This window comes from Alosa sapidissima, chromosome 1 (genome assembly GCF_018492685.1).
Source record: "Alosa sapidissima isolate fAloSap1 chromosome 1, fAloSap1.pri, whole genome shotgun sequence".
NCBI lineage: Eukaryota > Metazoa > Chordata > Actinopteri > Clupeiformes > Clupeidae > Alosa > Alosa sapidissima.
In genome coordinates, this window is record NC_055957.1 from 25,476,221 (window position 1) to 25,494,441 (window position 18,221).

The window sequence follows — 18,221 nt, forward strand, 5'->3', positions numbered from 1 at the left end:
TTCATACATCTGCCAGTGCCATGCAGTGCATTCACAATGTGATGAATGATTACCCCCATGTCATGTGCATCACTGATTAGAGTAGAAGACTGGGATATGAGTCCAAAGCATGCTTCACTGTACTGTCTCAATACAGTCAGGACCTTTCTAAAACGTCATGCTCTCCCTAAGCTATAGCCATGGATTTTGCCTTGCAGTGCTCACATAAATACCATTTTACCCACTGTTTTAATGGTAGATTCATGCGTAATGGGTTGAGATTAGACGGGTTATTTGTAGCCTAGCCTGCCCTGTCTGTCAAAAGACATCATTTCCCAGCTACCCTGGTCTCCATTTAAACAGGAAGTTGACTAGCCGACGATAGTTGGCGAATGTCTCTAGAAGGAGGCAGCTGGTAGTAGCTTAAATACATAAGAACAGGTGAAGCTATTTAAAAGAATATATATATTATTATATGGAATTATAATTTTGGGAGTATAATAGATTAGTCCAAATCTACGTTACATGCGTAATACTTCCGCTGCGTCTGGGTTCATTTGAAGAGTCCATGTAAAATAGCCTACGTGAAATTGGCGAGAACTTCGTTTGCAATACAATTGTTGTAGGCTACTTAAACATGACTACAGTGAAGCTAATGCGAGCCATTCGAGTTGCAGAGTTTGGTGGGCCATCTGTTTTGAAACTTTATTCTGATATACCCGCACCATCTCCTGGACAGAAACAGGTAACCGGGTCAAACTAGGACAAAAATTGTGGTTATGGTTATGGTATTTAGCAGACGCTTTTGTCCAAAGCGACATAGGCCTACAAATAACAACAATACAATAGTTATATTTAACAGTAAACAATTTAAAAAGTTGATAAGACTACACCAAGAAGAACAGCAATAATACCCAACAATGTGAATTCAATCAATACTCTGAAAATAAATACATACTATAATATACAAACCATAACGCATATAATTGCATGTATCTTTTCTTATGGAAGGATTTATTTGATCAGTTTGTGATTTAATACAACGTGTATGGGTTGCTTTCCGTGCAAGTTGGACATTTGTTGTCTGCAAAGTGCATTGCTATTGAGATTGCATCCTCAAATGTGAGATAGCCTTTGATAGGGAAAAAAGCCTCTTTGGGCTCCAGTTGCTCAATTTCCTTGGCTTTGAACACTAACAGCTTCAGCTTAGAATGCAGAGTTGCATGGAAAATCAATAACCGCTCCAGGTATTTTCCTTGTGCATGCATTTTTAAGGCACAGCTTATCAACAATATTTTTTCATACATTACATTACATTTCATTCATTCATAGTAATTGTAAGTGTATAACAATATTGAAATATATTCTTACATTGAACTGCCATGGCCTGTGACAGCATACCTGGTCAGATGAAAACACAGCCCCAAATAAACCAATTCTTTCAGGTATTAATTCGGATTTATGCCTGTGGAGTGAACCCAGTAGAAACTTACATTCGGTCTGGATCCTATGCGCGAAAGCCAGCGCTTCCGTATACCCCTGGATCAGATGTTTCTGGAGTTATAGAGGCTGTTGGGGATGGAGTTCAGTTTCTTCAGGTACATATGCAGTATATTGTTTCTTCCTCTCAAGTCATAACTGAATCATACCCATTCTTATGCAAATATTTTGTTTTCAAAAAAAATATTTGCAGTATCCAGCTGTAGTGGTAATATTGTAGTAGTAGCATAACAAAAATGCATATATGCATATGACATAGCATATGACAAAAATGTCCAGGTTGTAGGCGCAATCTGGATTCTACACATGACCATTTGTGCCGGTAACCCTGGAAAACCACATTAGTGTCCATTTACCCTTAGTGATGTCTCCCCCCACTGATTTGACACCTGGCACAGTGGTCTGTCCCCCCAAACTTAAATTGAAATAGAATTGTTATTTTTGGGTGTAGAAACTTTTTCCAGATAAACATAAGTCTCAAGTGGTGGGCATGGTGGAGCAGAGTTACCGTCACTGACTGACCATTGGTCGACCCGGGTTCGATTCCCACCGCTGCAAGTCTGTGTCGTTTTGGATAAAAGCATCTGCTAAATATCAGTCAATGTTAACTTTGGGTGGGCAGCCATGGCCTACTGGTTAGGGCTTCGGGCTTGAAACCGATGGGTTGCTGGTTCGATCCCTAACCAGTAGGAAAAATGTGGACGGGGGAAGTGGTTGAGCACTGCTCTCCCATGCCCACATCCACGGCTGAAGTGCCCTTGAGCAAGGTACCTAATCCCTCACTGCTCCCCGAGCGCCACTGTAGCAGGCAGCTCACTGCTCCGGGTTAATGTGTGCCTCACCTCACTGTGTGTTCTGTGTGTTCACTAATTCAAGGATGGGATAAATGCAGAGACCAAATTCCTTGTATGCGCAAGTATACTTGGCTATAAACCTGATTTTTTTTAAATAAAAAGCGTATGCACATAAGAATTGTTTAATATTATCTACATGATTTTGGTATTCCATGTTAGAACAATATTGTTAATATCTGACCAATTCAGTAAGAAAACCAACATTGAGTATGCCAACACCAACCAACTCAGACTTCTATGGAGGTGGTTTAGTGATATACGTTTGGAGTTTGAGTGCATGTCAGCATGGTTATATGGGAAAGTGGCTGCCACACTGAATCCCACGTTAGTAGTGCTATTGTGATGGACAAGGTCAGAAGTGCCATAAACAGTTTATGTGAGGTTCATATTTTCATATGACATAGTTAGTAAATAGATCAATAATTAATATCTCCGCCATGCCCACAACTCTTTGTGTAGACAGGTGACCGTGTCTTTGCCACAGCCACTGAAACTGGAGGCTATGCTGAGTATGCGGTCGCATCTGAAGATGCTGTCCATCGACTCCCTGACTCCTTAGATTTCTGCCAGGGGGCAGCCATTGGAGTCCCTTATTTCACTGCTTATCGTGCCCTCTTTCACAAGTAAGGCGCAAGTATTTCCAAAGCATTTTGAACCCTGTAGTACAATCGATGTTGATACTAAAATAAGATGTAGGGAAGAATAGTGAAAGTTGTCACTGTGGTGATTTCTCCAAATTAAGCAATATGCCCCAAGAGGCCATATATTCCAGTGATTTTAAAACAGCTAAGGGCCGTTGTTTGGCACAATGCGAAGCAGAGTGCACTGGAACCTACGGCCTTGTGGGGCTTATTGCTTCTCTAAAATGGTTACTATATACACCTGACAAGATTTCATAAAATAAAGGCACAGCAATGAGAATTTTAATGATTTATGCACAGATAATCATTCCTCCGCCAAAAAATATATCTATTTTTCTCAGAATGGCTACCAAGCAACGTCGAGACACAGCAACACATTTTAACACATTTATTTAATAATGTTTAATTAAGTGATACATTATTTGAACATCCCTCCATTGACAGAGAAATACTAGTGCAGGAAGGGAAGAGTGACATTCAAATGAGTTGACGGTCATATTAAAAATTAAGAGTCACTCAGCAACCATAAGAAATTGTGCAGTGGTTTCTTATTTTTTTCCAGAGCTGTAGATTTATCATTGTTGGCAGGCATGATACTATTTCTTTAAAATAAATTATTGTTTATGTTCAGTTGAGGTACTGAGTTCAGTTAAAGACTTAAAAACAATCTACATTCATGATTAATTATTTGTTGTTATTGGCTTGACAATCCAAAACAATTGTCCATCTCTCTTCCTGCATGGGAGCATAGTTATTTGTTTTCAATCACAGTGTGTGTTTTTAAAACACTGTACTTTTTCTCCAACAGGGCTCATGCAAAAGCTGGGGAGACTGCTCTAATCCATGGAGCCAGTGGTGGAGTAAGAATGACTTGGATTGCTGTGCTTGTGTAATTCTGTAATTTGGAGAAAGTGATGTGTTTTGATCGTTTGGTCTTTTGGTTTCTGGTATTCCTTTGTCAGGTGGGTATAGCGGCTTGTCAGCTTGCGCGTGCTTTTGGGCTGAAGGTACTTGGTACAACTGGAACTGTGGAGGGAATGGAACTGGTGCTGAAAAATGGAGCCCATCAAGCCTTTAATCACAGAGAAAATGACTATGTCTCCAAAATAAAGGTTTGGGTTTGACTGCATTGGGCTCTATTTTGACAATCTAAAGCACATGGTCAGTGGCGAAAAGCTTAAATACATTTAGGGGTGTGTCCAGTTCACATTTGTGGTGGTTTTGTTATCAAATGTCGGGCGCATTGTTCAAAAAGGTTGTTCTTCTGTTTCTTAATCAGTCATGGGTGTGTTTTGGGCGTAACATCCTTTCAACCAATGAGAGTGACATTTGTCATTCCCTTTAACAGCAAGCAGCGCAACTTCAAACAGCGCAACGGTATTTTGCCAGTCGGCGGCGCATTTGAAGGAATCTGCTTGCATGCGAGACCGTGTAAAATCACCGTGTGATTTTTGGATCATGCGCCAGACCACACCTTCTGCCACACCTCTGGGCGGCGCAAGGCTTAATAAAAGTGAAGCGTATGGTGCAAAATCTGCCACTGACTGGGTGTAAGATAAGAATAAGCTTTGTGTCAGACTTTTCACCGCGTTTCTGATCATCAAAATAGAGCCCATTATGTTTTGAGTCAGATGTTGAGAACATTCATGAAAGGAACCAAGTCAAAGACAAAGTCTATTCGAACAAAGTCTATTCATTTTAGGCAACATCTGTTTGTTCAGTCATTTGCTGGACTTTGGTGCACAGATCATCAATAGTATGTTGATATTCAAACTGTGTAATGAAACAATCTGATATGCATAAAAGGCAAAAGCTAAATATACAAAATATACAAAATAATGTAACGATTAATACTTTAACCTGTTACATTTTAGGAAGCCACCAATGGGCAGGGTGTAAATGTGATTGTAGAGATGCTGTCTAATGTCAATCTCGACAACGATCTACAGATGTTGTCCTACGGTGGTCGAGTAACTGTGAGTGACTGACCTTCTTTCAACTCTTATTGGTGCTTTTGACAAGCTTATTTGTGGTTTTGACATAAACTGGGTACTACATATGGTTCATCCTAGAATGATCTTTGCAGATTGTTGGCTGTAGGGGTCCTATTGAGATCAACCCCCGAGATACCATGATCAAAGAATCCAGTATCATTGGAGTGGCATTATTCTTTGCAACTCAAGTAAGATGCCTCTAACATGTCATGTCCATGTCATAAAAACAATGAAATTGCTTGCCATCAAATTGAATGAATAATGTTACGGTTACGCTTATGGTTTTTCCATAGTTACTACTTAACTACTATAGAAACCAGACTAAAAGGGACATTCAAATGGCGTATTCAGTGTTTCAGTAAGAGTTTCTACTCAGACCCAAAAGTGGTGAGAGCTGTCTGTGAGGCAGGCTCTCTCCACACCATTAAGACCCCTCTGACCTGTGGGGTTACTAGTAGGCCTCCCTCTTTAGCTTTGCCCAGGTACTGTAACGTAAACATGCACTCAGCCCTGTAAACGCTTACTCATAAGCTGTGTGTGTTTTTGCTCCCTCCATTCCAGGAGGAGACAGCCGAATGCGCCGCTGCTCTCTTTGCGGGAATGGAGGCGGGCTGGCTCAGACCTGTTGTTGGGCCTAAGTACCCTCTTGAGAAAGCATCTCTGGCCCATGAGGACATAATCAACAGCCCTGGCGCAGCAGGAAAAATGGTCCTTATGATGTGACTGCAGAAAATGACACAAAATGTCACCTGAGGACTTTTTCATTTTGATTTCATTATAATTACATATTACAGCATTACAGTTTCATGATTACACAATGTAGCTCTTTAAGCAGTAATCTACACTTTACATGAGATGATACCTAAGAGGTATAGCCTAGATTATCACTTTGACATTTTCAGTATTATAATGACATTTACGACAATAAATATTTTTTTGTGGGTGTGCTGGTTATAAAGATTTGATTCAATGATATGTAACATCAGTAGTGTAAGGAGAATACATTTCTGGAAACCAATGGGTAACTAACTTTGACTGATTAAAGACCAGGGCCCACTTCCCCGATAACGACGGAGAAACGCTCTTAAGAGGGTTTTCTACGATTCATCTTACGATCGTTCGTTTGGTTTTTCCGACTGTTTCCCGAACATGCTCGTAGCGTGAACGCGCATGCACTGCTCTTAAGGGGAGCTGTCCACGTTATTAGTTCTGAAATATCCTCTGATTTGACGTTGATGTCAGGTGACTGCACGTCACAGCTATAGGCCTACCATTTAAACTTCGGATCTACACATTAATTCACATCAATACGAAAATAGAAACACTTTGACATCTGCATGTAAGCATCCCAAGTAGGTTATATACCACACAGAGACATAAATAATTGTAATTATTTTAAGATTAGATTGTTGCACCATGCAATATTTTTTCGAGGTGCCACTTAAGAACACGTTTGAAGATAAGAAAGAAGTCGAGTAAGAAAGAGAGGAAATGTGTAGGCTTAGATTTTGATGCAGTAGGCTACAGACTAAACCACATGTTGCTTTCTCTGCTTTTTACCTCATAGGCCTAATAAAGTATTCACTTAGCAAAGATAATGTCAAACTATTCTGGCAACGTCTCGTTTCATAACTTGATTGCATTTTTGTCCGCTTTTCATCACATTATTATGACCATTAAATGTAGGCTATTTTGCACGCTAAAATCTGATTCATCACAGGTAAACACAATAAAGAATGGGAACGTAAATTGGATTATGTATTCTAAGTTGTAATTCCTCTGTATGTCCTGTTGGTGACCTCAGTGAGAAGTACTGTTAAGACGCTCTTAGCCGGTAACGAGTACTCTGGAGCACTCGTAGATCTACGAGTGTTTTCACGATGCTCTTAAGCTACGATGGTTTCGGGAAACAGTCGGCAAATCTTAAGACGTTCGTAAGAGGGACTTTACGACGCTCTTAGGCTTAAGATGCTTTCGGGGAAGTGGGCCCAGGGCAAAACAGCATAGCCTACATTTAATGGTCATAATAATGTGATAAAAAGCGGACAAAAATGCAATCATTAAGTTATGAAACGAGACGTTGCCAGAATAGTTTGCCATTATCTTTGCTAAGTGAAGGCTATAGGCCTATAAGGTAAAAAGCAGAGAAAGCAACATGTGGTTTAGTCTGTACTGCATCAAAATCTAAGCCTACACATTTCCTCACTTTCTTACTCGACTTCTTTCTTATCTTCAAACGTGTTCTTAAGTGACACCGCGAAAAAATATTGCGTGGTGCAACAATCTAATCCTAAATAATTACAATTATTTATGTCTGTGTGTGGTATATAACCTAGCCTACTTGGGATTTGGATGCTTCATGCAGATGTCAAAATGCTTCTATTTTCGTATTGATGTGAATTAATGTGTAGATCCGAAGTTTAAATGGTAGGCCTATAGCTGTGACGTGCAGTCACCTGACATCACCGTCAAATCAGAGGATATTTCAGAACTATTAACGTGGACAGCTCCCCTTAAGAGCATCTTAAGAGCAGTGCATGCGCGTTCACGCTACGAGCATGTTCGGGAAACAGTCGGAAAAACCAAACGAACGATCGTAAGATGAATCGTAGAAAACCCTCTTAAGAGCGTGTCTCCGTCGTTATCGGGAAATTGGGTCTTACGAGGGTTTTCTACGATTCATCTTACCATTGGCGGTTCTAGACGGGGGCCAGGGTGGGCCGGTGCCCCTGTAAAATTGCTCTTTGCCCCTGCACCGATCAGCCAATGATTTAAATGATTAACTTCTTACCGAGACATGCGCTCATTTGAAGAACGGAACTAACGCGAGTAGCCTACGCGACGTGTTTCTAGACGGACTCATTAACGCGTTATCTGCAACCTGAAGAGACCAGCAGCGGCGCGAATTGTGAACTTTGCTTCTGACAGGAAGCTGGAGCCCTGAACGGACTAACCTGCAAAGCAGAGAAGGTAAGGAAAACGATTCATTTCGTAATGTCATTGTTTGCACAGATTCGTGTTTTACTGTTATTCCTCACTGCAATATTTTTATTACGCTCAATCACGCATGTTGCTGTTGTTATGTTTGTGAATAAGCAAAGACAGTGAAGTCAACCTAGCCCATAGACTGGCCTAGCCTATGTCAGTCATGTTCACTAAGAACCTTCATCTTTCTTAAAAGTTCGTTGAGCAGCAATATGTAACTTAATATTTATTTGTGAAATGTATGAAATAACTGAGAGTAGCTTACAGTATTTAGCTTATTTGTGAAATGTAAAATGCCAATGCTTTGCGAGACATAGAGGTTACAATCCTCTCCGTTTTCTTTTTAGTAGGCTAGGCTATCATCATGAAAAGGAGCAGGAAGGACATTATGTCCTTTTTTGCACCTGTAGGCAAAAACCAAAATAGAGAGAGTGAGGGAGATGAAGAAGAGCATGAGAGAGCTGAGGAGCAGGAGGAGAGAGTGGAAAGTGAGGCATCTGAAAGGCAGCCTGAAAGTGAGGAGGAAGACATTCAGAATCAGATTGAGGGACAGAATGAGGGACAATCAAATGACTCATTGGGACAACCAGATTCACCATGCATGTCAAGTAGGCCTACAGCACCATCAGGTTTGTGATGTTTTGTGTGTGCAGTGTGTGTGTGTAAGCAGTGTAGGCCTAATTACAATACTCTGTCCATGTAAAGGGTAAACTCTAATTGTAAATAATAATTAATAAGTAAACTAGATATATTAATAAATTAATAATGATACATTAATGTTGTCCTCAGTTTCACTCTCATATTAACTGAATTCATCTTTCTCCAGATATCAGCAAGTGCATGGATGACACTCCAGTGTAGCCACATCTCAAGACCTTCCCCACCACACTAATGGGGGGCAGGAGGCGCAGCTTCCAAGCCAGCTGGTATGACAATCACCCCTGGATAGAGCTGATGTGTAGTATCCGATCTCTCAATCCCAAGAGTGATGCCTTTTTTAAGAGACACCACTTTGTTTGACTTTGGCCATTTATATGGTGCTAATATTGAGGATCTGGGCCATGAGCTGCATCAATTTAAGAGACTTTTGGAAAGAAAAGTACAGGTTGGTGTGATTGATAAGCCATCAGACACAGTAGCACTGACACGTTTCACTGAGCCATATAAAGAAGTATTTTTTGAGCTCTTTAGACTATGCAAAATAGCTGTAGCACTCCCAGTGAGTTCCGCCTCTTGTGAGAGGAGTTTTTCCACCTTGAAACTAGTGAAGACCTACTGGTCTACCATTAGTGAGGAGCGTCTGAGCAATCTTGGGGTGCTCAGCATTGAATCCAGAAGGTCCAAGGCTTTGAACCTTGATGCATTTGTAGACCGTTTCTCAAGGAGTCACAATCGCAGAATCTTGTTGTAGTGTTTCAGCCAAGTGCACATGCAAATGCTTTATGGGATTTTGAGAGCACTCACAGCATGTGAATTTCTTTTTTCTGTCTACTCTTTTTCATTTCTTTCTATTCCTTACTAGAGTAAGATGATGACGGTTTGATTTTGAAAAGTCTTTGAGATTTTAAGAATTTATTTTTTCTGTCTATTCTTTTCATTTACTTATATTCCTTACTAGAGTAAGATGATGACAGTTTGATTTTGAAAAGATTTTGAGACCATTGTGAATCTTTTTCTTTCTATTTTTCCTTGTTACTAGAGTGAGATAATGACCATGTGATTTAAAGAGATAGTGTAATGTCATGCTGTGAAAAATAACTGTAAATATAAAATAAAACGTAAAAAATAAACTGATGACCTTTTTTGCCGTTATACAGTATATGGTTATAAATGTGCCCCCCTTAAAAACACACTGGCCCTACCTCGGTCCCCCAGGGCCCACTTCCCCGAAAGCATCTTAAGCCTAAGAGCATCGTAAAGTCCCTCTTACGAACGTCTTAAGATTTGCCGACTGTTTCCCGAAACCATCGTAGCTTAAGAGCATCGTGAATAATTATTTAATTATTTTAATAATTATTTAATTATTATATTGTAATTATTTTCAGATTAGATTGCACCATGCAATAATTTTTCGCGGTGTCACTTAAGAACACGTTTGAAGATAAGAAAGAAGTCGAGTAAGAAAGAGGAAATGTGTAGGCTTAGATTTTGATGCAGTAGGCCACATAAAGCACATGTTGCTTTCTCTGCTTTTTACCTCATAGTCCTAATAAAATATTCACTTAGCAAAGATAATGTCAAACTATTCTGGCAACGTCTCGTTTCTTAACTTGATTGCATTTTTGTCCGCTTTTCATCACATTATTATGACCATTAAATGTAGGCTATTTTGCACGCTAAAATCTGACTCATCACAGGTAAACACAATAAAGAATGGGAACGTAAGTTGGATTATGTATTCTAAATTGTAATTCCTCTGTATGTCCTGTTGGTGACCTCAGTGAGAAGTACTGTTAAGACGCTCTTAGCCGGTAACGAGTACTCTGGAGCACTCGTAGATCTACTTAGAATACATAATCCAATTTATGTTCCCATTCTTTATTGTGTTTACCTGTGATGAATCAGATTTTAGCGTGCAAAATAGCATAGCCTACATTTAATGGTCATAATAATTTGATGAAAAGCGGACAAAAATGCAATCAAGTTATGAAACGAGACGTTGCCAGAATAGTTTGCCATTATCTTTGCTAAGTGAAGGCAATATTTTATTAGGCCTATGAGGTAAAAGCAAACATGTGGTTTAGTCTGTAGGCTACTGCATCAAAATCTAAGCCTACACATTTCCTCACATTCTTACTCGACTTCTTTCTTATCTTCAAACGTGTTCTTAAGTGACACGGCGAAAAATGATTGCATGGTGCAACAATCTAATCTTAAATAATTACAATTATTTATGTCTGTGTGTGGTATATAACATAGCCTACTTGGGATGCTTACATGCAGATGTCAACGTGTTTCTATTTTCGTATTGATGTGAATTAATGTTGTTAAGACCGCTTGGCTCAAGGCAGACTCAACATAGGGGAGACCGCTCTTTAGCGTAACGTTTTAAATGATATTTATTAACATAAAAGTAGAGAATGTCAGAGAATGAAAGCTGCATATCTTTTTTTCACGAGCGTCTTACACTATATTTTAAGCAAATACCGTTGTTTGTTTAGGATTAGTGAGTGTATGTTTTAACCTTTGTTGTGGCATCCGTGTTTGTCACACATTCCGACGGTAAAGCAAATGAACACTTGCTGTCGGAAAAACAAATGGGGGCGGTCCTTGTCATTCCGAAGTGCCCTGAATAATACACCCAAAGACCCACCAGGTCGTAACAATAGGCTTGTTCGACTTGGACTGAGTCTGACTTGGTCTGGCTTTCTACGTAAACGTGATCTTCAGAGGCTAGCCGGGAGGAGCTACAACAGAGGGCAGCTCATCCCGGACAGACAGGCTACCATAGACATAATATAGACGCTGCATCGACCGCTACTCCCTACTAGCGCTGACGAGACGTGGAGCCACCATCTTGGATCGGTCATATCGCGGAATGTTGTTTGCAATAAACACAGCAGAACTTTCATTCTTACTCATTAAAATGAGCATGATGACTAATAAATAAATTCTTATGATGTAGTTTAAATAAACCACTGTTGTCATACAGTTAACAGGCCTGCATTGTAGCACATACATTCAATATCAAGTGTTTCCCCTATATGTGTGTCTATCTATTTAGCCAACAGCAGAAAATAACAGAATATCCAAACGTTTTCAGTAGGCTAGCCTACCATTGTTGCAGAAATCACATATAAGAAGGTATCCCTTCGATTTCTGTTTATTTTAGCATATTCCAACATAAGGAAGCAGCATGAGACTCCCGTCATAATCGTCATGAGGACATTCCTCCCAAATGGCCCTATCACGTCTTTGAACTGAGGTCATGAGGGCGTGTTTTAGCTCGTGCAGCTCGTGGAAGGCAACTGCAGAGCCCGTCTACGGAGAGCCTCACTCTATTAATCCCATACAAACCGAATTTGGCTGCAGTTCACCAGAGTTCACCTAGATGGCGATCGCGGGCGAGTCCAAAATACATGGGGTCCTATGGAGCTACATGGCTACATTTATTGTTTTCACCAACTGAAACCCTCAGATTTTATTTTATTTTTCGAAAAATGGATATAGATTATCAATCAAAAGTGAAATAATCTGGGAGTCATGTCCTTTCGTTTTCTTACAGGTTGGGTCGTTGTTGCCCATAACACGCTAGCATTGATGCTATGCTATGCTATGATCATGCTAATGAATGACGTCATTGACACGTTTGAAAGGCTTTTTAGAACAATTAAGTGACTTTAAGAAATATATAAATACTCAACCAAGTGTATTGTCTTTGCCTCCCCTTTCGAATACAAAATTCAAATTACTTGAAAAAAAATTATATCCCGAGAAAAGTAGATTTTGAGGGGTACAGCTCCATAGACCTCCATTCATTCTGGACTCGCCGCGAGCGCCCCTAGATGCAGTACCCCACCGGAAGCGTTCCGAGAGTGAAGGTTCTCCCCTTATTAGACATTCTCTGGCAACTGCAAGATCTGTCTGCAGGCTAAGACTCCCGCGGTATTTTAAGGTCATGTGACATGGTGTCACGATGGTAAGTCCCTCCCCGGCTGACAGAAGTCGGACAGAATTTCTAACCAGCAAGCATTGCGTCCATCCCAGTATGCATTGTGTTCAACCCAGCATGCATCACATCAAGTCAGATCTGCCTCATGTCGAACACGCCTAGTGTGTAGATCAGAGGTTTAAATAGGTTTGAATCCTTGCATTCAGGCATTCAAATTAAATGTAATTAAATAGCATATAAATATTCTATCAGTGTATGATGCTTGCATTAGGGAAACATCCCAAAACAACGGCACTGCTGTTGTTTTGAGAAGTATTTCTCATGCAAGCATCATGCAACAATGCAAATGATGGATTCCAGCATTTCCATGGAATTATTTTTGGAATCTGATCCCTTATCATACCTGTCAGATTTCGCCAGATTTCGGAGTGCAGGGGCCAAGCCGAGATGAGCTATGAGACAAAAGTTCACACTCGGTATCATGTTTCAACATACTTTAGGTCAATATCACACCAAACCTCTCCTTTAAGCCTACACATTTTCTCACTTTCTTACCTCTTTCTTATCGTCAACGTCTTCTTAGTGACATAAACAGTCGGGGAAACCAAACGAACAATCGTAAGATGAATCGTAGAAAACCCCCTGAAGTGCGTGTCTCCATCGTTATCGGGAAACTGGGCCCTGATCTTTTAAATACATATGGCAGTGGTTAGTTGATGTATTAAACAACTGTATGGTATAAAAGGGAACAAGTAGAGTGACTTCAGTGAGGCGCTCACACTAACCCATCTCAAATTTCCTAATGCTGAAGTGAGCATGCTCACTCCAATGGTAATTGTATACTCTGACCCCCTTTTGTGAGTAACCTCCTCCATTGTCAAGATCCGAACTCACTTCTGGAATAACAGCAACAGAAAATAGTCTTAGCTAAAATACCTGTATTAGAGCCTGGGAATCTGTAACCTGTGGGAGTCATCATTAGGGGTGAGTGTTAATTTGCCTGTCTGTATAATTCACTATAGGCCTACAAATTACACAGACCTACACACAAGAAACAAGTCTCCAAAGAGTCTTTGCACAAACAGTTTTTTTTAAATGCTGCATTTAATTCTTCATTCTTGTCCTGTTTTTACATGATTGTGATTGTTAATTTTCTAAAGATTTCCCTGAAATAGGCCTATTGATTTTATGACTTTAAATTCATACCTGAACTGCCTTATAACATCTTCCGCTATCCTTCTGAAGAGAAACTGCTGCTGAACAGTTTCTGTGTCAGTGATCATCCCATCAGTTGAAATAAGATACTCATGTCTTTTATCCAAGATGCGTTAATCAGTCACTGAATCCCTTTTGCAGCTGTTGTCATACCTGGAGACAATGCTCCAGCACACAAGGAAATATTGAGCTTGGTAAAGAAGAACCCTCATTTATTAAGTTGAGCTTGGTAAATAAGAATCCTCATTTATTATGTTGAAAATATTGAGCTTGGTAAAGAGGAATCCTCATTTATTATATTGAGCATGGTAAAGAGGAATCCTCATTTATTATGTTGAAAATATTGAGCTTGGTAAAGAAGAATCCTCATTTATTACGTTGCATGAAGTAATGTATCATACAAAGAACACTGACAGCTATTGCAAAAGTAGATGGCCATGAAGAAAATAAATATTTTGTCTCTTTGAGGTTCAGTAATCTGTAAGTTTCAGTAGGCCTAGTCTTCTAGGACATTCATATCGGTACATGTCTGTTGCAAGGTTGTTTTTTATAAACTATTTCTAATTAATTGCTAATGGTATGTGGTCATGTGATGTCTAACCACAACAAAGTGATTGCTGGATCTGCTCCCTCTTGAACTGAACTGCTCTCATCAGGCTAATGTTACCCCTTGGACTCAGCATTTCCCCAAGGAACACCATCTGGCACTGCTGCTGCCCCTAGTACACACACAACAATTTCAGACTACTTTTATTTAGTTCCCTTCCCTGCTGGTGGAACAACCTACCAAGTGCTACCAGTCAGAGCAGGGGCATCTCTCTTTATCTTCAAGAAGCTCTTGAAGACCCAACTCTCCTGAGAGTACCTCCTCTTAAAACACATCTAACAACCCAACACACCTAACATCCTTCTAGCACTATCTCCTATATATTGGTATATTGTTACCTAAGGTCTCCTTTGCAGTATAGTGTGAATGTTAATTCTCATTTGGTAAGTCACTCTGGATAAATGTGTCTGCTACTTGAATAAATGTAAAGGTAAACACACCTGTCATTCCCACTAACAGGCTAGACATATTTCTCCTGTCAGTGTGTGGGTTCAATAGACAGTTGATGAGTATCACTGACAGCAAATCATTTTACAAATGTGCAGCACATTGAAAGTACTATGTGTTATCCGTCATAGTCTGTGTTATCTGTCGTAGTCTGTGTTATCTGTTATTTGTCAACTCATTGCTGATGTTTCTGTATAGGGACAAATGACAGGAAAACATGACACTTGAGGACCATCGACTACAATGGAAGAACCAGCAGAGTTCCTCAACCTGTTCAGTAACACACGATGATAAGTAAGGTCGTCTCACATATTGTTATGAATAGTTTTAATCTGTAGTTTTAAAACTAACCAGGAAAATGTATGTATTTTTTCAGGAATATTTTTTTTGTTACTTTTGCTGGCAGAGGCATACAGCCAAGCATCAACATCATGCCCTGCTTCCTGTATAGTCTGCTCAGAGGATGTCATCATATGCCACAAGCTGTCTACTGTTATTGGTGAGTAATGTCAGAATGGGTCCAAACTGGGCATTCAGCAACTCTGGCTAGTGCCAGTAATGCAAGTATCTTCGGAGGCACAAGGTGATAGCAGGTTGAAAATAGTGTATGAAGCAGGATGAAATAGTGTTTCTCATAACATGTTACTTTGAAATTGCATTCAAGTCAGTAATGTGTAACAAATGTGCCGCCTATTTCCAGGTGTTCCTAAGACTATTCGGGCCTTGATGTTGACAGATGGTTGGATTGACCTTGTGGACTACACCATGCTGTCCCATACTATCAATATGTCTGTGCTGGGGCTAAGCAACAATGCAATTACCACAATTAACGAGAATGCCTTTCAGAATCTCATTGAACTAAAAACGTTATTACTTGATCATAACAATATCCCCAGCCAGACCTTGAATAGCTCAACCCTCTCTTGGCTTCCTAAACTGGAAACTCTGCTATTGGGCAATAATGCTCTTCAGGAGATTAATGGTTATTGGTTCAAGAACAGCAGAAAACTGAAGATCCTTCGGCTGGAGGGTAATCTGATCTCCACACTGAATTCCAGAACCTTCTCCATGTCTGATCTAAGCAGCCTTGAGACACTTGACCTCTCAGAGAACTTCATCACACATGTGGGACAAGATAGTTTTAGAAATCTACCACAGCTACGAATGCTGGACTTATCTCGCAATAGGCTTGATAATGTCCCAGATGCTTTCTCATATCTGCCCAGGCTCTCTGATCTTAATCTAGATTTGAACAGATGGAAGTGTAGCTGTGAGCTGCGTGAACTTGTCTCTTTTCTTAATAGTTACATCCAGGCCCCAGATAAAATACTGCATAATGGCCAACACATGATGTGTGTCAGCACTGACAATCCAGCAGTGAACATTGTGCTTGAGCTGACTGATGCCAACTGTGTCCCACCAAAAATAAATATTACAGTGAATGTAAAAACCAGAAGTGAGATCACTGCCCAGCAGTACTCAAGAGACATAGCACTGGCATCAATCCTGTTTTTCACTGGTGAGTTAAGTATCCTTGTGAAATCTGTTCTTTATAAGTATTAGTCGACTATTAGATTATGATGAATTATGAAAATGCTAGTTGCTAGGTCTTCAATGTAAAAAATGAAATCTGTGATAAAAGTGAAATCTGCTATTATTGTCCAGTCCACTTTTTGTGACATTCAAACTTTCTGTACTTTAGCTGTCTTGTTTGAGTTGGTGTTCATACACAGTCCTGGCTCTCTCTGTAAATGGAAACAAACAAAAGGACTTGAACCGAGCCATACACTATTCCAGACAATCAACATGTCAGTCAGCACAGAAGGGAGGGGTGTAATTCGATTAGCTGCTGTGAGCTTTAATATCAACAAACCTTGTCCAGAACAGTGGACTGTACCTTTAACAGCCTGTGTTTTTTAAGCCCATTTTTTCTGTGTAACACCTTCTTGGTTTATTGATCCTAGGTGGAGTCTTAGTCACTCTGGCAGTCTGGTGTATTGTTCATCACAAATTGGTAATGAGGAAGGGTTCAAGGCCTTTGCAGAAGGGCAGTGAGATTGATGACCTGAAGCACTCTCAGGGGTCTGTTAAGTGGAATGTCACTGAGGAGAAAGAGGCCTTGTCAGAGATGCACAATGCTAACCACCTGTGTGTTAACTGTGCAAAGCACAAGCATCAGCCAGTCTGGGAGAAAGAGACACTTGCATTACCCAACAAGGCCAATAAGATGGAACCACATTTCACCTGTCAATCCTGCAGGTCAGCTGCCCTCATTCCAAGTATGGGACATGGAGAAAGTAATCACAGTAGTGAGACAACCCTGCATCTTGAGGAAAGTCAGACTGCAACTACACATAAATGGCCTTTTACTGATGAGGGGTTGCTACGCACTCAATCAATGCTTAGAGGTAAATATACGAGTCTTTAGACGCTTTTGAAATATTGCTAGAATGAAGTGCATTAGGTAACAAGGAATCACAGTAGAAAAGTGTCTCAACTGTGACTTATTAGTGTTGAGGGAAGGCCGAGATAGCAGCTCATCAGAGGACAACAGTCGGTGAGAAGACAGGGAGAACAGAACCCCGACGCGCAGTGGAGGGGTTTTGCTTCGACCTGAAGGGACTTATTTTCTGATAATTACCGGCGGACAATACATTATCCCGCGTATTACACGGCTTGTCAAAACGAGAAAAGAAACCTAACACAACGGGTCTTTAAAAATGATTTTGCTACCGCGTTTCGTGTCTTCCGCTGACAAAATAAATAGTTCGCCACACAGATAAAACTTGGCAGTTTCAGGTGTTGCGTGGCAACGTCTTACTAGCTTACTTTCACTTTCAATGAAATTCCATTGCAATAAGCGAACGGAATTCTTGTGGAGGGATATGAAAGACGTTAATCAACCCGTTGCCATTGACAGCGGTGATTATATACTTTGCCGGTGATTTATATAGATTTAACATAGGCCCGAACGTTGGGAAGGCCCATTCATGTGAATGGAACTTTCTGCAGCACTCTGAAGAGCCAGTGTAATAAGTGTTAGATAAGGTCTGATCATTCAAATGTTGAAGATACACGGATCAGAAAGTTTATCAGAGGCCAGTGAAGATGAGCCAAGTTGTATTCTGGTCTGTTGGGGAATAGCTATATTAGCTGGGAATAGCAGAGGCGAAAGATTGAGCTGAAGGTGTCGATCTTTCATCCAGACTGAAATATCCCTGAAAGATACAGAAATCCTAGCAGAAAAGAAATAGCAATAGGTGGTAAAAGACAGATCAAGTTGAATATCATCCGCATAACAATAACCAAACAATGAACAGTGGCAAATCCGTGGAAGTGAATGTTCTCACCTAAGCAAATGGTGTAAATGGAGAACAGAAGGGGTCC

The 18,221-nt window shown here is 40.3% G+C and overlaps 1 protein-coding gene across 2 annotated transcripts; it reads left to right on the forward strand.

The window, feature by feature from the left end:
- The first annotated feature begins 359 nt into the window (after nt 1–359).
- On the forward strand, nt 360–5,926 carry cryz (crystallin, zeta (quinone reductase)). 2 transcript variants are annotated; one of them, XM_042097138.1, is made up of 8 exons: nt 360–724; nt 1,425–1,577; nt 2,793–2,956; nt 3,783–3,834; nt 3,937–4,086; nt 4,849–4,950; nt 5,061–5,156; nt 5,530–5,926. In XM_042097138.1, the coding sequence occupies exons 1-8, from the start codon at nt 617–619 to the stop codon at nt 5,689–5,691; spliced, it is 987 nt and encodes a 328-aa protein (XP_041953072.1). In that variant the 5' UTR covers nt 360–616; the 3' UTR covers nt 5,692–5,926. The 2 variants fall into 2 exon arrangements, with proteins under 2 accessions (XP_041953072.1, XP_041953081.1); XM_042097147.1 differs by lacking the exon at nt 1,425–1,577.
- Nucleotides 5,927–18,221: the final 12,295 nt, after the last annotated feature.

Bases quoted from the DNA above. Each gene is read 5' to 3' on its own strand.
- cryz (XM_042097138.1), top strand. From the start codon at position 617: ATGACTACAGTGAAGCTAATGCGAGCCATTCGAGTTGCAGAGTTTGGT. The intron at 2,957-3,782 runs GTAAGGCGCAAG...TTTCTCCAACAG, and splicing joins TATCGTGCCCTCTTTCACAA to GGCTCATGCAAAAGCTGGGG. The intron at 4,951-5,060 runs GTGAGTGACTGA...TGATCTTTGCAG, and splicing joins CCTACGGTGGTCGAGTAACT to ATTGTTGGCTGTAGGGGTCC.